The 27,896-nt window shown below is 39.6% G+C and overlaps 1 protein-coding gene across 1 annotated transcript in view; it reads left to right on the forward strand.

The window, feature by feature from the left end:
- The first annotated feature begins 2,075 nt into the window (after positions 1-2,075).
- RAB3B (RAB3B, member RAS oncogene family) overlaps positions 2,076-27,896 on the forward strand; it is a 58,379-nt gene continuing 32,558 nt past the window's right edge. Inside the window, exons 1-2 of the mRNA XM_026086888.1 lie at positions 2,076-2,104; positions 7,814-8,041. Coding sequence (XP_025942673.1) covers positions 2,084-2,104; positions 7,814-8,041 — 249 coding nt within the window. The 5' untranslated portion in view covers positions 2,076-2,083. The remainder of the gene's footprint in view (positions 2,105-7,813; positions 8,042-27,896) is intronic.

The raw sequence follows: 27,896 nt of genomic DNA on the forward strand, positions 1-27,896 counted from the left end.
GTGCTTTAATGACTGTGCGTTTTGTAACAGCGATCAACCTTTTTGGCTCCTGCTGTTCTCTGGAGACAAGGCTAGGCTCAGGGTCAGCCTTGGCTAGCAGGAGGTCTGTGACTCCAGAAAATGGCTGGTTTCCTGTGGTTTCCTGGCTCACTGGAATATTAAGGCAGTTGAGGAAATCTACTCTGCATTTGCTCTCCCGGGCAAAAGGAGGATGTAAATCTCTTTCATTCCCTGCATCTGTTGGAAGGGAGCTGAGCTGGACTCCGTTAGCAGTTCTCCTTTGGAAAGGGAGTGTAGCATGTTTGTCAACAGGCACTAAACCAAGTGATACTAAAACAGCTGCAATGAAATCACTCAGAAATGAGAGTAAAGATGTGGAAACTTTTATTTCTTTACATTTTCACCATTGTAAAATTAGCGTAACTATGACTTTCTTCCTGCGAGTTTTGTCATGACCCTAAAATGGAGTATAAGGATGTTGCCCATTTAGGCAGGAAATGGGAGAGGCATGGTTCCAGACACGGGAAGATCGATTTGATTCGAGGAAATCTTTCTAACAACAATCCCAGCCTGCTGTGTGCCAAAATGTAATTGTGAAGTCGGAAAGCTGATGAAAAGTGATGATATCCAAAGATTCTTGACTTCTTTTGTTCTACGTCCAGCAAATTATTAGGAGACTCTTTAAAGTCTCTGCTCCCAAATCTGAAAGGGTAATATAAATAACACCACTCATTTTTTGTAAAGGTTTTTATCCTGCAACTTTCATGTATCTATTGGAGTCATGTATAACATGTGAATTCTGGAGCAAATTCACTACAAGAGTCTAGTTGCTAAGACTTCTGTACTCATTAATAGATGATAGTTTTTAATTGTGGACAGCAAAATCAATTTTAGTTTTCCATGTCAAGATGAGGGGCTCCCATTTTTAAAATCACAAAAAATAGAAAGGTGAGGGTTTTTTTTGTTTTTGCTCTTTGCTTTCTATTGACTTATTTTTGTTCTCGATCTAGCAATTAAGTTATAGGGTTGAAGCTTCAGAAACAAGTTTGCTGAAACGGTGGATGCTGCTGAAGTGGAAGGCAGAGATTGTCACAAAACCAATGAACCATTTCAGAGAATAGGGTTGTGAAGACACAGGGAAATGTAACCAGTATGGAAAAACGTGGAATAGTTTGGGCAAGAGCCCATGGAGCCGTTTGTGAGCCAAGTGAGGTGATTGTCAGTTGTGTGGATTTTGAAAAAGGATTTGTCCTTGTTTGGTCCAAATTCTGGCCTAGGGTAGGTAGCTGCAGCTTATTATTTACATAAGGTCTGAATTTGTCCGGGTGTTTCAGCAGTCTCCATAAGGCAGTATAATGTAAGTTGGGACAACAAAACAGCTGTTCGCCCTTTTTTTCTGGAGAAGAAAAAGCACCGGGGCAAAGTTAGCCTTTAGATTATATTAGCCATGAAAAAGAGGACTAAATGCTGTTATGTTTTTCTGCTCTAAATCTGGAATAACTATTACTTTAAAGCAGTTATTTTTATATAGATGTGCTGTAAGGGGAGTTGCAGCTATTTACATGTCCTATTGTAATTGGCCTTTGCAGCACAGTAACTGAGTAGACTTTGACCCAGGCTTTGTGCAAAACAAAAATACATACAGATATTTCAGCTGCTCCTTGGTTCCATTTACTTTGCTGCCTTTCTGCAGGAAATGTGTAATGATTCATTTCTGAGGTTTTATGTCCGCTTCTAGAACTTACCTGGAAATTAAATTTTAGATTAATCTAGATAATCTTCCTTTAATAAATTTAAAATCGATGGCTCCAAATATCTACTGTTAACTTAATATCTCTTGCTAACTCAAGCAGCGTTTCTGTTCTCATTGTATACTATGGGGCTTTCACCCAGTGAAGGAAGTTCAGGCCCTTATACAGTAGTGTTTTCACAATCTAACCTGTCTACTCGTTAGTCTCTTATGTAATATTCTCATTATCCATCTTTATCGTAAACATTGTAATCCGTTTTGCTTCTACATCGCAGGTTCAACAGTGTGACCACTCTTGATTCATATACTCACAGCAAAGCCTCCATCTGTCTCATGGATTATAGATCTAAATTGGTAACTATCTTTGCTTGCAATACTTATTAGCAGTTATGTTAGTTGTTCGTAATATATTTTCTGCTTCTGCTAAATCTCTCTTGTAGTTCTAGCATTTGTATAAATCCMCTTAAGGTCGTGGCCGTGTTTCCTTTATGAGCTTTATTCTTAGGGCARCATATATTGGCTGTAAAAAATACCATTACTTGATAGAAATCTGATTCAGGATTTAATTTAATTCCTGAAAAAGAAAAAAGAACAACAAAAATATTTTTTTTCAGATGACAGAGCACATAAAGAAGTGAGATTTTATAACAGAGAAGTGACCTAAATGTGTAGTTTGTGAACTAGACTATTTTTAATATAGGTGCACTTCTTAATATATTGGGGGGGGGGAAGAAGGTATTAAGTCTTTTGAAAAGAAGTTATGCTGTGTGTGAATAACGCCTCTCATTGATTGCTGCTAAGTGGTAAATATTAGGGATGAAAGGAATCTTTTGGTTTAGCCCCTTCCCTCCCTCCCCCTTCCCTACTGCCTAACTTACAGAATAGTTTCCATAGTCTTTCGTACTATCTTCAGAAGTGTCTACAATGCTCCTCTCCTACGTCTCCAGAAGAGCCTTGACAGGTTGATGATCTTTTGACTTTAGAGCTATACAGKTTTTCCTAGTTCTACCTTTATTGAGCCTCATTATTTCTGTTTTTATGAAGTGACTGTATCTAATCTCCTGTTTTCCTTCCACATTCATCAGTAGCTATGGATAGCCAGGAGTCTAAAAGGTACAGCCGTGTCCCTTCTCTTGCTGCCTGTTGTTATCACTGATTTCTCTTAAACTGATGGTCATAACTTCTTATTCTGTTTTATTTAWTTATGTATTTATTTATTTTCTGTTGGCTAATCTTAAGCCCTGGAACATCGGAATAGTAAAATGAAAGTAAGAAAAGGAAGTTTTGACTGTGAAATACAGGACTGGTTCCTATCCCTGCTAGTTTTGTTAGCCGGTAAAATAGTACATCAGRCAAACAGTGGAGGTTCAGTTGCTGAACATAAGTAAAATTAGGCTGGACCCAGCCCAGAMTAGCATGCTGTCTTAAGATTTTTGACTCTTAGAAATATATAGTGGCAGTTTCATCTCTAGCTTCTAATCTGTCTAACAAAAGAAAATGATATGTGCTAACAGATGATGATGAAACAGTTGAAAACATTCAGGTTTAAGTTGCAACTGGTATAGAACCCAAAACACTTGTGGTAAATTTTGGTTTTGGTTTTAAAAATAAAGCAGTAAAAAATACTGAAAGATATTTTTATTTTTAGAAATACACAGAATTCATAATATATAGAATACATGGATTCATAACATGTTGGAAGTGCAAATATTTCTTTATGTGTCGCTTTAAGTATAAGTTCCATCAGCATGACCACCTTTCACTGTTGACTGAAGTGGCTCACAGCAGTCAGTAGGACCCTTTGCCTAAGGCAATTCAGACTTCTTCCTTGCTATATTGTGAGAGATAGTGGGACATGAAAAYATCCATGTCTGAACAGACACATGTGGCTTCTAGTAGAGAGAAGGCTAAACTTCCCAGGTAATGCTCCAATTTATTGTTTGTTGTCTATGAGCAGATCTAGAAGAGCTACTAGTTTCTAGGCAGAATGATAATGACTGGAAACATTCGAAGTCAACATTTGTTTTTCTGGAAGTGAATGGATGGCAAGATATACCAGTTGATTTCTACCCCCTTCTTCCAGCACCATCAGTTTAGACGGTTCATGTATTGCTTTTCACAGAAGCTGGCTGTAGGCAGTAAATATTGAAGAGCTGGGGTAACAGTTGACCGATCTTACTGATTTGTAAGAGCAGTAACATTTTGATGGTTCATGTTACACTGCAAAGCTGTTTGATTCTTCACTACAGTGTTAGTCACAAACTTAAAGAACGCAGCTGGGAGGAACCATCTATATGATATATTTCATTGAGCACTGAAGGCAGTGAAGGCTGGTTTCCTGTGGAGGTGTGTCTCAGGGTGACAGGCTTCTTTTTAAACTGCATTAGACCAAAGTAGAAAATTAAGGCTGGAGAGGTGTCTTGACTGAGAAATGCATTCTTTGGTGTCTAATAAGCTCTGATTAAAGATTTTTATTGCTATTAGAGCATTTGTAGCATCCTCCTCCTTTGTGGATTCTCTGTCTAATAAAAGATGGGCTCACACTGCAGACTTCTTCCTCAGTATGGGAATAATAAGGTATCTTGTATCTATAAAACAGCTTATTCTCACAAAACTTGCAGGAACTGGATATGTTTGAGACTTTGATCCTGTTCCTAAAACGTATAGGGAGATAAGTTCTCCATATTAGTATGCTTTCACCTGCAGAGAAATGGGCTACCCAGGCAAACAACCAAAAGATGCAAGGTCTCGTACTAAGGTTTTCTCAATGACGTTCTAATTGGCAGCTTTTCTTCTTGTGTACGATGGGGTTTTTGTAATGAAGCTAAATCTTTATTGTGGAGGATTTTTCTTGAGGACTAGTCCAAGCCAGTGGAAATAGAAACCATCACAAGCTTCTCTTTTACACTCTTTCAACAAGTCTGTTGGGAGCTGTCCGACGTTTGCTTCGCTTTTCTCTCTGCTGCTGAGGTTGAATCTCTGCTGAGTGCAGGAGGCCAGCAGGAGGTGTGATTACACGGGCCCTTCTCTCGGTAGCACAGCAACTGCCATCCTTTCCCACTGCTCAGTCCCCTCGGCTTGGTTCCTGGGAGCAGAGAACTGAACCAACTTAAAAAAAAAATAGCCCTGCAAAATAGGAAAAGCGTTAGGAGGAATTATTTTTAGCGGGGATCTGTTCCCTGAACCAGCTCACTGTGCAGTTCTTAGCACTGGCATAACTAGGGAGTGCTTGGAACAGGGGTGTGACAACAAGTGGGTGAGCAAAAGAGAAGGATGAGAATTAGGAGACAAGTCTGCTCATTCCTAGCTTGAGGATTCAAGCACATATTCTCGGGCAGCCTTGTGAACGCTTTCAGGCCAAATGCTTGTTGAGTACAACTTCACTAACAATCTGCAGTCATTAGTATGGCTGTCCTTCCAGTTTCACTTTATTGACCGGAGGAGGGAGAGGGAAAAGTCAAATTTAAGCAAGGAGATGGAATTTGCCTTTGAAAATTTTGTGCTCTGACCCTGCCTCTAATGATTCTGTGAACCGAACTGTGGCGTCTTCAGCGTAGCAGTTGCGAGCCCAAGGCAGTGAGTGTTGTGCTTCTATGACAACAGCACCACTTTCTGTCCAAGTATCATTTGATCTTATTTTCTACATTGTGCTTCTAACAAAGCTCCTCTAGCTGGTCACATTCTGTAATTGCTTTTTTAACTGAGATTTGAAAGTAGCATTTGTAGCCAGGTACACTTTTGATTATAGCAATCTAGGGGGTTAATGGAAGCAGCAGTGTTTCATTTAAAAGATTGTCTTGGAGTGCGTGGATGGATTCCATGAAGGTAGTGGAAGAAAGAAGATATCGATTCCTATGTGATTAGTGGAATGCTACTTTGTTAAAGGTCTACCTGTAAATCTTTAAATGTCCAGGTTTCAAGTGATGAGGGCGTGTCACTTTTTCAAGCCTCTGTGAGTGGAATGGAGAAGTAAAGAATTTTTTTTCCCATTAGCAAGTGCACATGTGATTTCAGTGGCATTTGTGGAAATCACGTATGGGTATGAGGAAGATAAATTACTCAAATATAGAACTTGTCTCTGTCTTCCAGCTTGGTGATGGTACAAATCAACTAATCATTTGGATTCATTATTTTTGCAGCTGAGTTTTCTGTTTGAAACTGGCAGTGTATGCATTTCCCTGAGCATGTGCATGGAAGTCAGTTGGTGTTGAATTCTTCATTTTAAAAATTCCTATTAAGATCCACAAGATGTGAATAAAAGAACATTTTCTCTGATACACTGGTCAGAAGAAAATTTGTACTTGGGCTTTTTGGAGTGCTTGCAAAGGACCTTAGTTTAATAGCAGTTGAAGTTAAGACCTGTATGTATCAGAATTTTACTGTATCCTATAGAGACTCGCTTGTGGGAAGATATTGCTGCATTCAGTGAAGCTATTGAGTACTCAGCTATTCCTAAATTTCTTCAGAACCTGTCCTCATTAATGTACAGTCTATGAACGAACTGTCTGCTGCACCAGACCTTGTCTGTGTGAGAAACCTGCTTGTATTTAAGCAGAGATAAAGTCACACATATTTTACTTAAGTTTAAACTGAGATGGTTTTGGTTTGTTTCCACTTTGTTGGCAACTTAAGTTAAATTGATATCCCAGTTTAAATCGGTTTTGGACAGAATTTTGGTTTATAGCCATTCAACTATACTAAGTTTCAAACTGTTTTTTTCAGCAAGTGGGTGAAGTCCTGTGTGTGAGTGAGACTTGATAAAAAGGAAAGTATTCGGGCAAACGCTCAGAGTAGATGTTAGTGGGAGTTTTGTTCCCGAAGATACCTGTGAGTCCAAGTTGAGGGAAATATTAACTTACTTCTTTGGATGTTGGGGGGAAAAAAGACTTCAGTTTCCGCTCAGACTTTGCTTTCTGACATAGCAGATGAATAATGCGTGTCCTAGTTTGGTGGATGAGTAGCTGCTGTCATTGCCCCAGTTCACACAACCCCCTGACTGGCTCTCAGGAGCCCAGGCCAAGTGGTTGACTCGAGCTAGATATTGAAACAGAGCTTTAAAGATGAAAACCTGGCATGTCTGTTACAAGCTAAATTCTTCCAAGCTTCCTTTTTCTCCTTTCTGTGATAAATCCAGTTGGTACCACAGCAGAAGGTAACTACACGAATAGAGGTGAAAAGACAGAGGCCTGCCTTTTTGCACAGCGTGTCTGAGCTGCGTATTTCAGATTCCATGATTGCTTTTTGGTTTCTGAATTCAGTGCAAGGTCACCAGAGAAGGAGGGATCCTTGAGGCTGCCTCTTTTTTTTATTTTATTTTGCTTTTACCCCCAACGTCCCCAACTCTCACCTTTGCCAACAACCAAAAGAGATAATCTATCCCTTCCAAACGCTCCTTGCAACCCCACCGAGCCATCACATTTTATGCAGATGCTGTTTATTTTAACCACAGTCTTGAGAGTAGGTAGATGTTGGGTGGATTCAAGGTTGTCAGCTGAAGTTCCTTTTGCCCACTGATGTTTTGTCTCCTCCCATCACTAAGTTTTTTTCTCTATAAATATTGAAGAAAGAACTTTTCTAAGAATAGAATGGTGGTGGAGCATGAGATGGTAATGCAGATTTCCTTTTATTGTCATAAGAGGAATTACTCAGTTTTATCTGCCTCCGTGGCTGCTTACTAAATTGCGTAATATGGTGCACTGTCAAAGATTTTGTTTTTTGGTTGCAGTACTGCAGTTTATTGGAGAAACAGAACTGGCACCCTGCCATTGAAGTAAAGAATGTTTCTGCACTAGTATATGAACAATTTGCAATAGCCATCTGTTATTCTTTTAAATACAAAGAAGCRTAACAGGTGCATTTCTTGGGTTTGAAAATCTTACCAGTGCAAGTGGATAACAGAAATTAAAAGCCAGACTTTACAAAGAGGATTTCAAGGTGTATTCCTATTTCTTCAGTAGATATAATGCCAAAAAGCAGAGAGAGAAGCTAAACACAGGGTGTGCAGTTAACAAACACTAACTGCTCTTAAATTTGTTCTTTTTCAATGTTTTGTCATTTTCTTAGATGGCTTCAGCAACAGATGCCAGATACAGGCAGAAAGATACTTCAGATCAAAATTTCGATTACATGTTCAAACTCCTGATCATYGGCAACAGCAGCGTGGGTAAAACGTCCTTCCTCTTCAGATATGCGGATGACACCTTTACACCAGCCTTTGTTAGCACAGTAGGAATTGACTTCAAAGTGAAAACCGTTTATAGGAATGACAAGCGGGTGAAGCTGCAGATTTGGGTAAGTGCCAGCATTTTCAAAAATGCTTTATCTTCGACCTAACACAGGTATGATGGTAAAATATGGCTTCTTTTGAAATAGAYCTTGGATTAGTATAGATTCTTATTGCTCATGTGTTTTGTGTGGCCAGACTTGTACAGGTAAGCTGAAGGGTCCCTCTGCTCAAAAACCCAGTCGTGAGACTTTCTCAGGCTTTTTGAGTTACAGCATCTGAGGCCAGTAAAAAACAAACAAAAACCCCAATGTTTCCTGAAGTGCAGAGTGGAAGACCAAAGGCAAGCAATTTTGTGAACAGTTCATGATGTTTATTTTTACGAAAAGCAAGTGATTTCTTTTATGATAGATGTTGACAAATGACTTAAATTGCATTTGCGCTGTAGGGTTGATCCTGGTAGCACTTAACCCTCTGTGTCCCAGTGAATTACTAAACGCGTTTAAAGAAGCTGGGCTCAGATTGCTGTGCTTTGAAGTACTACAAAGCCTCAGCTGAATTCCTTAGCAAAATTCTCTTCTTCTGTTTTGCAGAAAAAGAAAAGATCTCAGATTAAGAGAATGCTAGCCTGATCTCTTTTAACAATTTCCAGGAGCTAGCTCAGTAACACAGAGTGTCTGTCTATTAGTGGTTTCTCCCACAAGTTAAGCTTAAGTTCAGTATTGAAGGTAAGTTGAAACTGCACAGCATTTCCACCCAACCCCGCCCCAGCCAAGAGCACAGTCTTCTAATTGATCTGTATGCAGTAGATTTATAATTAATCTTTAATTATCAGATTTCAATGTAATATTATAGCAATCGCATTATTTCTTACTGTGACTGACGTGAATTCAGAGTGATAATCTCAAATGAGGAACTTTTTTTATTTCCTGCAAGTATATGATTCATTTTTGTTTCTGTGTTGCTGGATGCCAGATACAACGAATGACATAATAAAAGATCCTCTCTGTGTTGCTAAATCCTGGCTTTGAAACGAATGTAGATAACCTGGCATGGAACTATTTGCTTTCATTTAGAGTTTGAGTTATGGGAACATTCAGACTTTAGGCTCACTAAGAAATTACATGTCTTCCATCCTGTGTTTAACTTTTTTAATCTCAGAACATGAAATTCTGTAATAAATTGTGTAAAAGCAAGGCAGAAAGAACCATGAAAGATATATGTTTTTTATAAAGGTACTGGAATTAAAATGAATTGAGCAAGAATTTTACATAAATCTGTTTTGAAGGCTTTTTTGGGGAAAAAAGTCTTTAATAACCTTAAACTTTTCATGAAAAGAGATAGTATGTCAGGCTGATTCTTCAGAGAGCGCTAGCTAAAGGATCTGTAATACTGAAGTATCAGCAACTTTGTTGATTTGAACTTTATTTTCAATAAAAGGTTCGTGTCAGTGCTTGACAGTTCCTGGAGTGACTTGTGCTCTTTATTTCTGTGCTCCTTGCAGGTATCCCTGATGTGTGTCATGATTTAAGAACCTTAACAAAAACTTTGGGTGTGTACCTCTTTAAAAAAAGACACAGTATTTGAACTTGTTTACCTCTTACCTGTCATAAGCCTAAACCTATAAGGTCAATGTATGCCTCAGGTTACGTGCAGTAGTGGGGCTGTTAACACACCAAAACTCTGTGTACGAAAGGAATTGTTTTTTACCAACCTCTCTTCTGACTACTTTTTAAAATGATTTACAGTCTCTATTGAGCTCCATTCTGCCTACAAATGGAAGGAGGCAATGCCTCGATTTCAACTGAACCATATTCAGAGGAAGAGATTATTTAGTGATAATAAGTTGCGACTAAATTTGCAGCATTTAATGAAAAATGGTGTATGTTGTGACTGACATTCAACAAAAGTAAAACAGACTGCTATAATATTCTTTTTGCAAAAATAAGAAGCAAACAGCCACCTTTGAGAACAGCTGGAAGAATATTTATTTTTGTAAGCTATTGTGTACCACATAACATAAGAAGCGTATTTTGGAATACTGGAAGTACTGGAAACTTATTTTGCAACATAACTTACAAGTCTGCCTTGAATAACCCTTTCTACTTCTGTAAAAAGCAAAGCCCCGCATAGCGACAGAGAAATGGGCTCATGAATTGTTATTTTATCCTAGCAGTATAATGTGCTCATAAATGGGAAGCTGTTACTGGATTGAAAGAACTATAGGAAGGAACTTGCTACATTTCAGTATCTATTACTAGCAAAAATGACACTGGAACTAGCTGCAGCTGCAGTGTAATGGCACTGGTGGTGGCTGCTCTGTAAAGCTCCTTCCAGCGACATACAAAATGGGTTGGGAGCAGACGAAGGGGTTTCAAGTTACCAGCTTCTGCCTCTAGTAGCGATAAAACCAGAAGAGAATTAAGTCTGAAACTACCTGGTGACAAGGCAGGATGCGGCTGTGAGAGAGATCAGGGAAGAAGGCGGAGGACAAGGGGAGTTTGCCAGGACGCGGTTGCTCGCCGTTGCCTGCTGCCGAGCACGTATTACCTGCCAGCCCTCGCGTGGCAGTTGCTGTGAGCGTGGGACCCCATGCTTCCATTTTTTAACACTGTCACTTGACATTTAACACTTCGCCTTTACTTACAACTTTCCAGCTATGTTGACCTTTTTTTAATTATGAGCACCTAAGCTTGATTTTAAGTCCTAACTGGATTGGGTTTAATATGAAGCTCTTTTTTTTTTTTTCCTAAGGGAGGAAGGAGGGGATGCAAGTGCTTAAATTATCCACTTGAAATTTCTATATAAAATCCAGAGAGTAACACTGTTATATTCTCTGCGCCACAGACCTGCATTTCTTTCAGCACATCCATGCTTGCAGAGCTCTGTTAAGTGTGTGCAGCTGTGGCAAATGAGAATTGGCAGGCTGGAGATTGTGTACAAATAGCCTTGTTTTGTGTCATATAAGTTTCAAAGGAGGAAAAAAAAAAAAAACAAACCAAATCCCCTAAACAGTTACCACTGAACTTTCTGAATTGCAATGACTTTTTACATCAATTTGCTTTTGCCTGTGTTGATAAGAAGAGTAGAATATCTGGGTAGAGGACCTTAGCTAGAAGGACCTCAGCTAGAAGGACCTCCTTTGATTTTTTTTTTTTTTTAACTAAACAAAATTCGTACCTCTTCAAGTGCCAGTCAGCTGTGTATGAAGACTCTTAACAGTGTGTTGATATGTCAGTGAATGTTACAACCTGTCTGACCTGTCCTGCAGTTTATATCTCTAGTAGAATTCGATCAGTGTTTTTAAGACAGAGATCTAGTTTTTGTTTTTGTTGGGTTTGAGGGAGGCCTTATTTCGTGAATCAGGATATGATAAGCTGTCAGATGTAATGATCAAGAACAGAGTGCTGCTCTGTTCAGCTTTGATGTAATCAAAACCTGTTTGCTCTGTTGACATTAAAGCCTCAAGCACCCAAATTGGTATTTATAATAAGATTCCTGACAGTTGTGCTAGTCACATAGCAGTCTGGGAAATGATCTACTCATTTGAAAAGACTTGAAAAGAATATTTTTTCTCTAGAGTTTGGGGGCATGGGGAAATAGGACATATCAAAGATATTCATGATGTTTTTAAGGAGGAATACAGTTCTGCTGGCTAGAGAACAAAACAGTAAAATGGTTCTGAGAGGCGTTAAGTGAAATAATGTTTTTGKTTTTTTTTCATTTTGTTTTTTATTATCATTTTTGTTAACATGCAGTCAACAGATTCTGGAGTATCCTTAATGTTGAATCTTCTAAGGCTTTTCTGTCTTGTTTAGAAATGATGGCTGCATGTAAACTGAATAAATGACTTCTAGTGAGAAAATTCATTTTGTAATTGGATGAGGTTTGGTAGTTATCCTTTATCATTTAAAATATTTTATGTATACATATTAATACTATGTAGATATTCTAATGTCTGCATATATGTAACTCTTAGATCAGAATTTTATAGCACTGCCATCTATAAAAACATATTTTTAAAAGTACTTTCTTATGATAAATTTATAAGGAGCTGATTTATAATCTCTCTCTGTATGTGTGGTGTACATGTGGATTATTTCCTGACCAACAGTTCTGTAGTCCCATAGATGCTTTTATTACTGATCAGAAAGGAAAGCTATTATATTTTCAGGTAGGTGTGTTTTCTTATTATGAATAAATCTCAAAGGTAACGTTATATTCTTAGCAAATGCATACAGGTATAAATACTCAATACAGTGTTCAGGTTGCCTAGCAGCTACACAAGGCTACCTGGTCCAGATCCAAATAGAAGCAGAATGAATCACAAAAAGTGATTTTGGTTTTAGGTGAGAATGATGCAAGCAGGGTGTTTGTTGTTTGTTTTGTTATGTTTTGTTTTCCCTTCCTCTGTGCATTTGTGTGTCTCTTGGTGGTGAGTAATAATGGATACTTAGAGCAGATCTCTAGAGCAATGTATTGGTGAGATTAAATACTGAGGGGTAAATTCTGGGCCTTCCCGCAGGCCCAATCCAGGTTAATTCTGTGGGCTCTTTGGATAATAGCACAGCCTGACTGATGCAAAATCACTGGCAGTGTTTAGCCCAAAATACTTGCATGCCACAACACTTTGCACATCAACTTTCACAGGCCTGAGGCAGGTTTTTTTGTTCAAGCTAAAACATCAGGTAGAAGCAAGAGGAGGTTTTAGTCCTCTCTGGACAGCCCCCGAGAGGCGTGCAGCCCGTCCTTTGGCAGTGTGTTGCATGTTGGTAGGGTGCAGGGTATTGGGATTCCCAGTCTCTGTCCTGTGTTTTACTTGTCCGCCTTGCCCTGGGTTCTGAGCACCTCAGAATTAAAACTGTAACACTTTTTTGAATGTGTTTTGTTTCCATTTTCCCCCATAGGATAGGATGTATTTTTGTTCCAGTTTTGCAGATGGGGAATTGAAGCTCTTAGTGTCTATACTTTGGGACGCACTGTCAAATTCATTCAAGGTGTGATGGTTTAATGGGTTAGCTGGGTCCTCTTAATTGACTGCATTTGAGCTTTTAACCCATCCCAGTTGTAAGGTGAAGTCTTCAATGAGGCTTTATCTTGTCAAATGAAATAAACCACAAAAATAGTAAAAGTTTTCTTTTTATTCCTTATCTCTTTGTTTGTAAGCTTTTTTGAAGCAAAGGCTGGCTTTCATTGTACTTCTGTGCAGCACCCTATACAATGGAGTCTCATTTTTGTTCTACATACTATGAACATATATGTGATCAATAAATTATTAAATACAGGATTTGGCAGCTGATATGACAGCTGAAACTTCTTTCAATCCTTTTTTTCTTTCTTAAGGCAGAGAGAGATGTAAATTGAACTTCAGATTAAAAGGCAAAAGGACATGATGTTCAGCTGAACATAGCCTCTTTAGACTTCGGTATGTTTTTTAAGATACTGCTGATCAGGAAGAGTATAGCTTCCCCCCCCCCCCCCCATTAAAAAAGATATTGCTATGGTTTACCTGCTGAAACCTGTAGGGGTCTAAGATTAGGTCTAGTGGGTGTTTGGAGCACGCATCCTGCTTCTCAGGCACAGCTGGGAAGAGGGTGCAAAGCAACATCACTCTATTTTTGTGGGAAGGTCCATGACAAACAGAAATATGACAACTGCTAATTATGGTGAGTGGCAGTTACCACTGAAAAACTAAAAAGCCTAAACCGAAGAAAGACCCCAAGCTGCAGCTGTCCAGAAGGCAAATATGCAGTGTTTTAAAGAGCTTTTTGTGTCAGTTGTCACCTGAATGACAGGATGCTACCGTGCAACTCACCTGATAGGGAGGAGATTCAAAGAAGTAACGCTGGTAACTAAATTCATTTTTTAATTTAAAGAAGGTAAAATTAGAACATCATCGTACTTGATTGTAAATTTTGATGTTAATTGCACACTTAACCAAAAGCTAATTATGCATTTCAGATGAGACAGTCATCTATTCCCCTGGCATCTTGTTCCCGCTATGTTTTTGATAAGTTCCTTATAAACACTGACTTCAAATTTGTTTCTAAAAAGAGATATGAGTTCTGTAATTTAATAAATGGATGCGATGGTGATAGATGTCTCTAAAGATAGATTAGGCCTGATTCTGCTCGGTAGATTTGCAGCTATTGTGAGATCCTCTGATTTGATATCTAGACCAACAACTAAAATGGACAAAGTCATGACAGTGAAAAGAGCAGGTTGATCCATGCAAGGGAGGCCAGGATTACTACTTACTGCCCTGATGGCTTATTGGGTCCCAAAAATGAAAGTCATCAGTGGTGGATGGGCATAAAGCACTACCTTGTTGTTAAAACACAGTGCAGAATATCTGATCAGAAAAGAGATGCAATAGCAATGTCTGTAACTCAATGCCAAAGTCTTGTTTATATCTCAAGTAATAATTCTTCTGTTCTGGGAAGAACTGTGTGGTCATGCAACTCTGAATGTTCTGTAAGATTAGACTTGTAAGAGCGATAAAAGGGAGAGAAATAAAAACTTATGTTTTAAGAGGAAGGAAGATGAGCAATGGGAAATAAAACCAACTATGAGTCTTTGAAAAGAAGAAAAAAGCATCAAGCAAAATGTTACCTGTGAACAAAACTTACAGTTACTGAGTAGGTAGGTGTTGGACTSTGCCTTGGAGGTGAGCCAGTGCATGCTGAATATTTTACAGCTCATTCAGCCATTCCATGTGAAATAGTTAAGTATGGCCTGAGGGACAGGTAATGGCAGAGACACAATTATTGTTTTACCCTTATTTATGCAGCATTATATGACATTGGCTTAAGCTGAATTTAGTGCTGGTTGCCACTGGAAGCAGTGGTCTGCYGCTCTCCCTTAGGCATACATTTCCCTTCCCTTCTTTCTCTTTTGTCAACAGTAATGATTATTTGGTTGCAAGGTGGGCCATGCCTGCTCAGTCATCTGACCAAAACCTGATCCTTTTGCTCCAGGATTAGTTTTCAGGCTGGTCTGACTTGCCGTGCCTCTACGTCTTCCCTAACAGTGACTCAAAGGAAGGGATAGAAGTGTGAAGTCAGGGCTGCGTAGGTTGCTCCTTTTGATAACAGCTTAATGATAAAGCAGTTTAATCCAGTTATGTGTAGAGATTTGTAACAGAAAAAGTTAGACTGGTATGAAAAAAGTATGACTGGAAATAAATGTTTGTAAAAACACCAGAAGAAATAAAAGAACAAGGTTGAAAGAATGGCGTGTATTGATAACTAAGAACAGGAYTGACAGCAGTAAAACTGGTGGACACTGAGAAACACAGTGTTTACATCAAGACCAGAAACCTGCACTCCAGTAAGGCCCCAACACAGATGACTGGTCAGCTGAAGGCCTGTCCTGTAGCGTAGGCGGATGCAACAAGGACACAGTGAATCGATTGTGCCAGTGTTTGTTTTTTTGTTGTTTCAAAAGGAAGGCAAACGGTACCCATGAATGTGCGCAAAGCAAGGAAGCRAAGGCAAGGGGCAGCAACCTTGCTTAAGGTTTACGGAGGATGGAGGCAGATATTTTACACCCTGTGGGAGTCAGCAATTATTACAGCATGTTTTTTTGCCTCAGATAATTCTCCAGTGCTTTGGAAATACTGAAAGTGTTGTGTGAGTCAGTATGGAAGAAAAGGTGGCTTCCAGTTCTGAATAGGTATCAAGAGGTGGTTGAGATTGATTCAGGGCTGGATTTAAAAAAAAGCAAGCCGATCCTGTAAAATCTCTTCCATTTAATCTCAGATTTATGTCTGAACTAGAACTGAAAACCAGCCCTCTTCAGCTCAGGCTCAACCACTGATTTGTCCTGTCGTGGTATGTACATGCTCAGTATTGCCATAATTATAATTTTTTTCTCTGTTTAAAACATAAATGCTTAATACAGAATTGTCATTGGAAAAATTGAGAAAAAGAAATCTCCTCATGTTATTCCAGTTAATAAAATACAGTGTGTTCTCTTGTATGTAAGTGACATTGTTTTTTCACTCTGCTGACTCGTGTACCCTGAAAAAAAATTGTAGCTAGTAGAAAAGTCGGTATGTGTGCAAAACATGGATTCCTTAGCGCCTTTGTGGTAGGAAAACCTGGATGCTTAGTTATCCCACTAACTTAAATATTCTTCTGCTTGTGTTTTGGGAGGCTGTTGAGTTTGACAGCCTAAGCTTGCTGAGCACTCCTATGTTGGCAGTTAAACAGTTGACATGGGAGCTTTATTTCTGTTTATAGTTAATCACCTCAATCCCACTGTTATCTCCTTATAACTCTGCATTATGACGGGGGCCAAATCCAACTCCAGTCTCGGCTCTGATTTTGCTGGAGTCATTTCTGTTTGCAGTATTGGATTTACTCTCACTGCAAGGTGTAGTATCTCTTTGTGCTACATCTTTGCAAAATGACAAAAYTGTTACCAGACTGCATTCAGAGGTACCATGTTGTATCCAGAATCAGAGTCCAGTATGTTTCTTTTAGTTGATGAAGAGCTGCTGATAGCTCAAAGATCTGGACCTATTCTAAGAAAAATRGGCTAATGACAACTAGTTGTCCAGTAAGGAAAAAGCTTTACTTGGAAAATTTCAAGTGAAATTCTTCTTGATGTAGTAAGTCAGTTAGGCTTTTGAAAGGACAGCTGGCCTCTTGCAGGTATTGCTTTTTACAGCAGAAAMCAGAACAGATATTTTGGTACTTTCCAGTAGAACAGACTTTCTATTTTTTCTTTCCCGTTTTCCATAAGGACTTAGACTGATGTGCCTCAAAATGTTTTCCTGTTGCCGTGGTCTTATCAGAATCATCCTGATATGATTTTCTTTCACAGTTTCATCCTCTACATTATGACTAGGTATATGCTATATTTAAAGGTGTTTGGTTACACTGTGATCAGTTAAGGGTAATACAGTGGGTGGCATTTATGACTTCTCATAGCCTTTGACTGAAGTGAGCACGTACATGTGTTGTATGTTTCTGGTCAAAGGAGGTAATGCAAGTCACACTTATAATTTTCATGCAGTGTGTTGTCTACTACTGTATCATGTTTATGAAATACTTATGAGTAAACCGAATGACTGAATTGTGAAACAAAACTAGTGACCCGAGACCATGAGAACAGGTTATCAGATGTGAGAAATTGTGCTTTAGTACCCTGGTGTTTAACAGTGGGGACTTCTTCGTTTATTTTCTGTTGTCTAGCTATTTAACATCATCCTGCTTCAGTGAACACTGATTTTCTGTATTTCTGTCAGCAAGGACTGTTTTCAGTCTTGTGGAGGGAAGGTTGTACAAGTATCCCATCCCCAAAAGCATCCTTTGATTTATTAGAATGGGGAGTGAGGGATGATCCTTCCAGGACAAGGGGAATCGTGACATTACTCCCGATCCACAACAGAAAACTATGTTTTGTTTTGTTTAATAAACAGGTCCCCAAATTGACCTCTTACCTGATTATTGCAGTTAAATTGTGCTGAGGCTGCAGTGTAACCGCAGTGTGCTGAGAGAGCTGCCTGGTCACTGTGTGTAGTTGTGTTCGAAGGCAGCAGCAGCAACCGTGTTTGGGGCTAGATATGTCATTCACTAGCAATTTAGCACCTTGCATTTTATAGTCGGGGTTGATGCGACTCAAAAGTATATTCAGGGCTTCTCTGTTTCTGTCACAGTCTGGGCTTTGCTTTGTTGCTGAGATGTTCCTCCTTCCAAATGGAGCTGCTGGTCCCATGTGTTTTACCTAGGTCACACATGGCATCCTGTACGTCTGTCATGCACTTTTATCTTGTTTGAAAAGCCCTCCGTTTCTTTGCTGCTTCTACTTAAGATCCATTTCTTTGCTAATCATATATCAGATATTCATTGCTTTGCTATTAGTTGTTTATGTTAGCAACTGAAACAAAGCAAAGGAGGTAAGAGAGTTTGAAAATTTGGGGGAGCAGGCAGGAGTGAGGCAGATGAATGCACTATATTATGAGCTGCTGTGCTCTATTAATTGAAAAAACTTCATACTGTGTAACGCCCACGTGATTGAACTTTGTGCATTATTTAAAGAAGGGTCAATAGTGGTGTATTTTCTCAGCTAGCTTCTGCCTGGCTAGTCACTGACAAGCAATACAGACATTTGTACCAGTGCTGTAGTGTCACGGAGGGAGAGTGGTGTGTGTAGATACGTGTGTGCACATGTGCTACTGATGTCTATCAAGTGATACCGTCTACTCGCAATTGCTCCAGCCAGAGTGATAAATAAAAGAGGATGTACAGGGGATCTGTGTATAGGATGCTTACTAGGCAGCATATTCACCCTAACGCTGCTTTTGTATGGCCTTATTCAAAAATCTGGCTGCTGCTTCCTCTCCTTTGGTCTATAGATCAGTGATAAAGCTGTGGCTGTTGGGAAGTTACTGAATGTTCGAGTGCCATGGTAACTGTATCGGGCTCTGCCGACTACCAGTGGTGCACAGAGCCCTTCCCAGTTTTGAAAGGCAGTAAGTGCTTTCAGTGCCAAATTGTGGTCGACTGGTGTGAGTCAGCTTCGATAAGTCCATGAAAAGTCCTTTACAAAGGGGTCTGCAGATTTCCTTTTTTAAGAGGAAAGAAAAATGAATAAGTCCTGTCAAATGTGTTTTGGATCCTTTTTTTTCCCCTCAGTCTAAAATTGGCCTGTATTATTGGAGCACTAAAAAAATGCTTTCCTGTTGGGATTACCACCAAATGCTGAATTGCTTCCTGACTGCGCATCTCAGCCGCATGCTGTATGTGTTTCTATAAGGCTGTCCCACTTTTCCTGTAGTTTTCACTCAGCTCTGAGGGATGCACCGTGGCTCTTCCTCGGTGAAATCAGATAACACCTTGGTAAACATTTTTACATTAACTGTAAGGATAGTTCTGGCAAAGTACAGTTGTAGCAGAATTTGGAATAATGGAGTTGTGTGTAAGAGTGACCAAGAAGAGCTGGGGAAAGAGAGGAAGTCAATACATTTGTTTTCTTTTTTGGGAAGAAATATTCTGTTTGTAAGATAGCATGCTGGTGCATCAGCTGATTGCGTGGAATAGTAACACTGGAAATTTTCAGCCGGGGCAATGCTAATTAAGAATTACATTTTCTAAGTCTCTTCTGCATAAGAGTAGAATGACAGACCTTAACCCTTATGCTTCTCTTACCAGCAAGTCTAACTTAGCTGGATTGTAAAACTGGCAAAAATGTGAAGAAAATCAGACCTTACTGTGCTTATGTATATGTTTGTTTTTTCTAAACAGAGACTCTTAGTCACTTCTGTGGTAATTATCAGCTTCAGTTCAGTTATGGTCATGGTGAGCCAGCCCCCCAAAGGCTACCCGAGGCTAGCTGTGATTTGGGGTGTGTAGGAATATCATGCAACTTCTGGATAACTTGGCAGACATAACTATTGGACAGCATCAGCCCTCAGTGGGTTACGTCTCCATTATCATCTGGTGTAAACACTTTTGTTTGTGTGGCACAGTTGTGAAATAGAAGCTTCTTCAGCTGGAAGCCATTTACAGCCACTCTCTGCTCCCTTTGCAGGCATAACTGACTAAGGCAGCAGAGAATCGGGAAGCAAGAACAGAGCTGCTTAGGGGTTGCGGACGGGTGCGTAAACTTCCTTGCAGTTACCCCAGCTGCTGCAAGCTGCGTCTCCACTGGAACACAGTGTGGTGGGTTTTGTTCCAGTCAGTAATTGGACTAACACGAARTGCTAGTTTCTTTTTTCTTTCCATGTGTCTAGTTTATTCTCTTCTTATTTCTAAGGTGCCCAAGGCCGAAGGCTTGTCACTGTTGGGAATGTTGTGCTATTCCAGAAATCGCCGCTTGCAGGAGCGGAGGAAACTTGTTTGTGGTTGCCAGAGAGTGAATTCTGGCTGTGTGTAGGCGGTATGGGGAGAAACGTAAGTGACAAGCTAAAGTTCAGAAGTTGAAATGCCACTGAGCATTTACATTTACAGTGGTTTTTTTGTCCCACCTCTGAGCCTAAATTCACAGTGCTAGCAGTTAACAGAAAAATAAAGAGGGTCTTTAGATGTGATTCTAATCTTTTACATTGATGTAAATTTGGAGGGCCTGCAGGACAGGTTTATGTCATGTGTAGGGTTTAATGCTGCAATAACCTGGCTTCGTGCATTCAGCTGCTCAGCAGTGTAGTAAATCATGGAGGGGAGATGCTTTGTTTGAAAGCAGGATGGCTGCGCTTAGTGCAACATGGCAGGGGGCTTGCAGCAAGCCTAATTTAGCTTAAGCACAGCTTCATGCTGGCACAGCCGTGGCATCTCCACTTCTGGAGTTAGCCCTGTCTCAGTTCAGTGAGGGCCTCCAGATGGTACTCCATTGCACAATGCTGACCTGCCCTAAAGCCAGCAAGTCGGTGGAGTGAAAACAACATAAAACTAGAGTAGAACCAAAGCAGGACCTTGATCTTTTGTATCAGAATTCCTAATGAAGAGATCCAGAAAGAAGTAACAAGTGAATAAATAATAAGTAATAAACAGTGCTGTTTTAATGATTGCATCAATTAAAATGGAAGGCAACACCAAAGAAGCTGTGCCTGTAGGTGTTGGCTTGCAAGCAATGAGGGGTGGCCAAGAGCAGTGAGTTCAGGAGGGCTGGATTCTGCAGGGATGAAATTGCTACCACAGAATTGTCAGTCTGCGTAAAAATGATGTAGAGATTGCAGCGTCCCTGGGAGGTTGTTGGTGTCTGGACACAGATCTTCCTGAGATGAGGAACATCAGCATTTGGCAAAGCTCTTCAGCCTCTTTTTATATACCCTTCCTGATCAAGGGTGTTTTGCTAGTTGTGAAATATGGTGTAAAGCACAGAAGGGTGTTGGATGTGGTAGCTGATAGTAGGAACTCAGTGCTCCATTTTAGCAGGATTTCTATCCTGATGCTCATTCCAGCTGTTGTGCTATAATTATATGACAGCTGAAAGTCCATACCTGTTTAAGGCTCCTTATCCTAGCTAAAATGGATCTCCTTTTTATTAGAATGCCTTTCATCTTGAAAATAGCATGCAGAAAAAGTCATTACTGCAAAGATATTAAATGATGTAAATTTGCGAGAACYGCTTAATTCGCCCTGAGGCTTCAGGGTTCGGAAGTGTAAAATTAATCATTTCCTTTCGTTTGTCTTCATTAACCATTTATTTAGGGAAAAAGCCAACTCTTMAAAGAGGAAAAACCTGCAGGAAGTTCTGTCTTTGTGATATATTTCTTACAATGTTCTGAATTGTATATGCAGTTTTTGTCCTGCTATGAAAAAGCTATGGCCCTCATTCTGATGTCTTGTATACATTTGAAATGACTTCAGATTATTTTCTACTAATTATGCATAGGAATGACCTTAATATTCTATTAAGAGACTTCGAGAAATCTAAAGGGAACAAATGCAGCAAAACCCATTCATATCATTGTCATGTTAAAACTGTAATTTAAATAATCTTTCACCTAAATGTGGAAATGATCTTTTCCAGATCTTTACTCTTTTAATAGGAAATTTCATCTGAATCAGTAATACTTACAACATCTGGCTGCAACTTGGACACAACAACATCTTTGTAACACTGCATCTTAGGCTGAAAGTCTTTTGGCAGGTCTCCCGTCTGTAGCACTTGCTGTGGAAATGCTCTCTAAATGGCTGAGACCAGGAAGTACAGTTGTTCCAGTTGCGTGTCAAAACCTGATGTTGCTAAGTGATGGCAAGGTAGTCACCTGGCATACCATTTATAAGATCCGAGTGCTTAAAAAGAAGGAAACAAATAGCTTTATTTTCCACTAACTGCCTACAAGATGTCTGTGCTGTGCTGCGCTGAAAGTATTGAACCTACGCAACTCTCTTAATCCAACTAAGACCTTCAAAGTTTTAAAGCTCCTGGAATGGCAGTCGTTTCTCTCAGCTGAGAATGTACCCTCCAAATACAATATTATGTTATCTGAGAGAGAGAGCCGTGGTGGAGTCAGTTTAGTGATAAAAAGAGTTTTTCRGAAGGACAGCTCTCTATCACCTACTATGAAGGCAGAGAAAAGGCAGTATTTGTATTGTTTGTTATAATGTCAGAATATGTAAAATGTGCCCCTTTTTTGATTATTCTTTAACTATAGTCTGCATATCTGTGAATATTTGCAGCATTGATTTTTTTTTTTTTTAATGAAGGAAAGTGAGAATAAATGCAGGCTATTGTATTTGTTAACTATTCTGGGACTGTTACTGAAAATATGAGAAGCAGGGGATTTTCATTTCTAATTTGTCTACTTATTTTATGGATAGAAGAAATTTGATAAAGATTTAATTGCCCTCATACCACAGGTGAGTCATGAGTATTCTGCCAAAGTCTGTCTGCTCAATAAAGTATTTGTTCAAAATAGTCTCTCAAAAGGAGATGCTGAACAATTTATTCAGAGTCATGACTCACTGGATCTTTTTTTTTTTTTATGAAAGAATTCCCAAGACATGTTAATTTTAAGATCTCATCTATTAAATTCTTGATTAATAACTATAAGAGTGTCAATTTGACAGCATGTTGAGGCTTGAGGGATTTGTGTAACTGGTGCTGTCTTTTCAGAGAAGGAAGAATAGCTCAGTTTTCAGTAGAGGTGGACTTGCACAGATCCAGATTTGTAACTGGGGACCACTATGGAAAAGAGTAGAAATATTGCAGGAGATTGCCTCCCCATGAGGTACAAAAAAAAAAAAAAAAAGCATTTCCCCATTGGCATGGTCTCCCCTTCATCCAGAGGATGCAGAGTGTCTGCCTATCTGCGGAGGAAGGGACAGGGGTTTGCATGAATGAAATCTGTATTGGCATCAGTGTTTATCTCCTACTTCTCACTCTTCAGAAATGAGCTCTTCTCCAGTTTCACATCTGTGCACAATACAGATTGCACTTTGAATTCATACTTGCAATTTGGAGCTATTTCCAGCAGTGAATTCTGACTCTAGAAGCCCTTTCTCCTTGAATCAGATGTTTGAGTTTTATGTAAAAAGTGTTCTCTTTTGAGATGCTTGATACTCTCATTCTTTGCTTTGATGTTCCCAAACTATCTTTTGCAGTTTGCTGCAAAATCCTATACATTTAACATCGCTCTTTTGGCTGACCTCTTCTTTCACCATGAGTAATGAATGGAACAGAAAATTGTGTTTCTTTATTTTATTGAATAATGAATGAAAGAGAAAATTGCGCTTCTTTATTTTACAGCACAGCCCTTGCTGAAAATAGCACCTGACTATATTTTCTCTGGCTCTTTTTCTTTACTATTATTTTACTATATTAAATGTAATCTTTTTTTCCCTTTGGATTTCGCTCCATCTTTGTGCCCTGAAGCTTCAAACACCAAGTTTTGTGAGTCATATAAATGTTCTGAGACATCAAATTAAGTAGAAACTGGAGAATGAGTTCTCAAAAGGTTGTGAATGCTGCTGACGTCAATCTCGGATTGAAATAAGAAAGAAGATGTAGCTGAAAGATCTTGTGGGCAAGACTCTAAGGGCTCTTATGCTAATTCTGTTGTTGGAGCAGAAATTGTGTTTTTATAAATGAAGGCAATAGTTCCAACTGAAGCTCTAATAGACATTCATCTTAATAACTAGATGATCTTGAGCTTTCATATTTTACACTGAAATTTGCCTTCAGCAGATTCCAACAAAATTGCTTGGAAGTTACTAAAATTAATGGCAGCATGCTTTCTACTTTTTCAACTTGTGATACAATTCAATTTTCTAGCTCTACTTTTTGCAGGGTTCCTCAAAGGRTGTCCTTCAAAGTAGCATTGCAAAGCATGGTTTTTATCAACAGCAGATGCTGAACTTACGTAGAAATTTTTCTTGATTGTGTACAGGAGAGAACTGAATTTTGAAAGTAGCAAGGAGTCATGAAGGTTGACATGTCTTAAGAATTATTTTGGTAACATGAAACATTTAACTTTTAGAAAGCAGTTAGTAATGCCATTTTGGAAGCTAAATATATGCAGATTGTATGTTTTTATTGATTTGATGATGGTATTGAATTTATCTCTCTGTAGATTCAGTGAGAAGAGTGCAAAATGTAGTCTTTTCTTAAGGGACTAAGGGAAAAGGATGTCTTGCGGAAACCACAAAGAAGTAATATACTGTCAGCTTATCAGTACAGAACTTTTCTATGTGCATGTATGCTTTGGCATTGATGAATATGGCAGTTCAAGGCTGGCAGATAATTAACATACTTGTTGAATACTTTATCCTAAGTCCATTGAGACAGTTCATTGGAAGCCTGTGTCTAATCGTCAGTCAGTAGCGCTGCAGTGATCGCTCTGAGTCTGGATGCGTGTCAACTACCGGTATGCTTCCACTGGTGAAAGAGGAGTTGAAGAAGTTCTGCCCCTTGCAAAATCCAGCTCTATGTTGGAGAGCATCACACAGCAGCAGATACAATAGTGTCGAGTTTAGAGATGCCAAAGGACATCCTGAAGTGAACCCAGAGGAACTGGAGGAAGGTAACATGATTGCTGGTTACCTAAACTGGGACAGCAAAGTGAGTGCCTCTACCAGGTCATCAGTACTGTTGTGTTCAGGTGCCTTTCTGATCCTGTGATAAAATCTGTCCACAGACTTCCCTAGGAAGCCAGTTTTTGAGACTGGTGGCATAGCATGTACCTGTGCATGAAGTATTGCAGCCAAGGCCATTAAGAAAATAAGAAATATAGCTTAAAGTTTAGAGATTAAATATAACCTAGATTTACATGCAGATACCCAGTAAAAGCTCAACAGGAAGGTAATGAAGAAGGGGCTGTCTAGTTGGTTACTAGTGCAAAATGTACTTTTGCTTTGAAGCTGAGAAGAAAATATACTTTCTGAGTGCGAGGAAAGAGGTTCTAGCTCTTGAAGACTGTACATAGCATCCTGTGAACAGAAATGGAAAAGGAGAGTGGCCCAGAGAGCTGGAACTGCTGCCAGGAACGGGATGCAGGAGACTGAGGTGAGGCCATTCCACAGAATGGATCGTTCCCAGGCTCCGGGGCAGAAGCCAGATTCCTGATGGGAGGGCACCAAACTCCCATCAATTTATAGTCCTTCTTTTGCTGTAACTCTGTGGTTACTATTGAAAGGGAGAGGCAGGCTGCGATGATGGATAGTTTGAATGAAAATATCAGCAAGCAGGATATGAGGTAACTTGCCTGAGGTATGTGATGATAACGGATTTCTAGGCTTCCGACCAAGAGCAGTCAGGGAGCGTCCTGTAGTCACAGTATACAGTTTTACAAGTGAGGCAGGGGCCTGTGAGGGACAGGTCCTTAAAAGTTATGTATTTAAGAAAAAGTTTTAAATTGACAGCATCCTGTTGTAAAGTGAGTGTGCAACACGTTTCCCTGGAAGATGTCTGATTCCATGTGTCTGGCTGCACAGGCAAGGGAGAAGGAGGGAGATTTCAGCATCTCAATTATACATGAAAACAGAGTACTCACAGGGAGGCCCACCACAAGCTGATTTATTGAAGATTGGCTGCTAAATTAGGAAGATTTTCCCCTGTTGACAAGGCATTTTGTAATTGTACTTCACTGCCATTTTGTATCTATTCCAGAAACATCTATTTCTGATCGCCGCTTTGATCAGAAGCCTCTGTAGTTCAGGACCAGATGCTGAACTACTTCAACTGCTGATCTGAGATGGCTTGGCGATGTGTCTACCCCATGGTGATGAGCACAGAGGCAGAGAAGAAGGCTTTCGGTTTCCTGAAGCTACTTGTTTCTGGTTAAGCACTATGAAAATGAATGTATGCTGAATTGTTGCCTATCAGAATTCCTAAACAACTCTTCTGCCTCAGGCAGTGACACTTGATTATGTTTCTCATTCCTAAGCTTCTTAAAGGTTTAGCATTTATGAATCTCCTATAATGCTGTTTGCTTGACACATTTAGTCAGGGATATGACAATGATCAGTTGAGGAGAAAAACAAGTTTTCTAATCAAGTACAAATTGAAGCTTCTAGTAAAGAGAGCAGAGAGGCAAGGGAAGGTTTCCTGCTGTTTGAAATCAAGTTAGARCAGGGCCATTAAAATATCTCAAATGGATTTAATATAAAAATGGGCTCCATGTCCACTTCCCACTCAACTTCAGGCAATCCACTGTGGCTGGTTTTGGTAGCAGTTTTGGTAGAGAGGCTGAGGACTGAATGGGCTCGGGTGGCTCAGCTCTCATCCCAWCCCTCAGGAGGAGTGAGCGAATTGGTGCATAATCTTGCATTTGATACTGATTCTGCAGCTAAACTGTAGGATTAAAAAACAAACAGATCTGTGAAGGTCTGTCTGCCCAGCGTCTTTCAGGAGTGCAACGTAGCTGTGGTCTTTTAAGTCGCCGCCTCCAAGCATAGCAGGGAAGCAGGCAGCCGTTGAGCTGCTTGGGGTGGCGGAGGGGATGTTGCTCAGCAGCCTCAGTTGCCTTTTGCAGTGGGTTTATGCTGAAGGGTCCTAAGCGTTCTCGTAATATAAATGACATTAAGAAATAGTTGGTATTGTAAGCAGGCACATTCCAACTTGGCATATCTTGAAAATTTGACAGCAGCCAGATGTTTAACTAGGTGGAGTCCCTGATGAATCTAAATACCATGATATAAATCTCACAAACGCTATTGAAGCCGAGACTTCAGCTATGCCTTATGAATTGCAATTTCTTGGAGGTCTTATTTGATCAGAGGATAAATTCCTGTCTTTAACTGTAGCTTTTTCCCAGAAAAGACAGAACGTATTCCTGTGGGTCACTAATGACCCGTTTTAGCAAGTCAGTTGATGCTTTGGAGCTCCACAGAACTGGTTAAAAATAGATATAAAAAAGATTTAAAATCTTTTTTTTTTCTTTTTTCCAATGTTGCTGTTAGAAAGCTTCTTTATCTTGTACAAGCAGCACAATCTTGCTTTGGTTTACATTTCAGCTAACATATGGTATACATATAAAGATCCCCAACAAATGGGGAATTAATTGATTTAAGTTGATTGATTTAGATTACTAACATGAGGATATGCTAATGAGAAACGATCCATCGTGTYTAAAAGACAATTTCAGTTCCTAGCACAGCTGATACGTAATGTTAGTATGACATGCATGAAAATTATAGTAAAAAATGTGTTGGACTGTTTTGAAATTTTGCTCAGTGGTTACTCCTTGATGAGCGGCAGGAAACATTAGTCTTTTTGCAGCCTGACAATGCGCTCTTCTGCATCGGTACACTTTTCTGTGTCAGTACAAGTAAAAACATTAAATACATCTAGCTAGGAAAATACTGCACCTCAGAAAATTGATAATACTGGTAGTTGTTGTGATGGTGCGTATTTTTTTGATTTCTTTATGGCACAGGTATCGGAAGGAGGAAAGGTTTGTTGGGAGGGAGGAGAATTTTCACTTCAGATCAGGTTTCCATTCCATGTGGGAAGGGAACGTTTTTGTACTTTTGATAGCATAGCTATCTGCAGGAATGGTATCTGCACAGAGATCCAAAGGGAGAGTTTGAAGTGTTGTTTTGAATGCTCGTACTGTTTGTTCCTTTTATTAAAGGCTGTGGGTTTTCCCCCCCCATAAGGGAGCAGAAGAATGCATACAGAACGTATGCGTATCTAATGCAAAGTCAAAGAACTTGGCACCTCTTATTTTCCCCCATCATTTTTTTGCCAGATACTTTCATTCCTTACAACAGCATCAAGCAAAGTTCCATTGCAAGGAACTCACTTTCCTGTTAGAAATTTGACGTTTATTCCAGTGGTTTCCTAGTCCTCAGTGATTCGGCTTTGGGCAAGTTAGGTCCTGGGAGCMAGACCCATTTTGTTCTTGTTGTCGAGCTTCTGTTTCAACTTTTCCGCTTCCTGTGACTAGCAGCATCTTGTCCATAAGCTGCAGTGTGGGGACTGGTGCTCTGTTTAATTCCACCTCCAAGTCCCCTCCCTGGGTTACTCTAT

The sequence above is a fragment of the Apteryx rowi genome, unplaced genomic scaffold (genome assembly GCF_003343035.1).
Source record: "Apteryx rowi isolate R43461 unplaced genomic scaffold, aptRow1 scaffold_7, whole genome shotgun sequence".
Taxonomy (NCBI): Eukaryota; Metazoa; Chordata; class Aves; order Apterygiformes; family Apterygidae; genus Apteryx; species Apteryx rowi.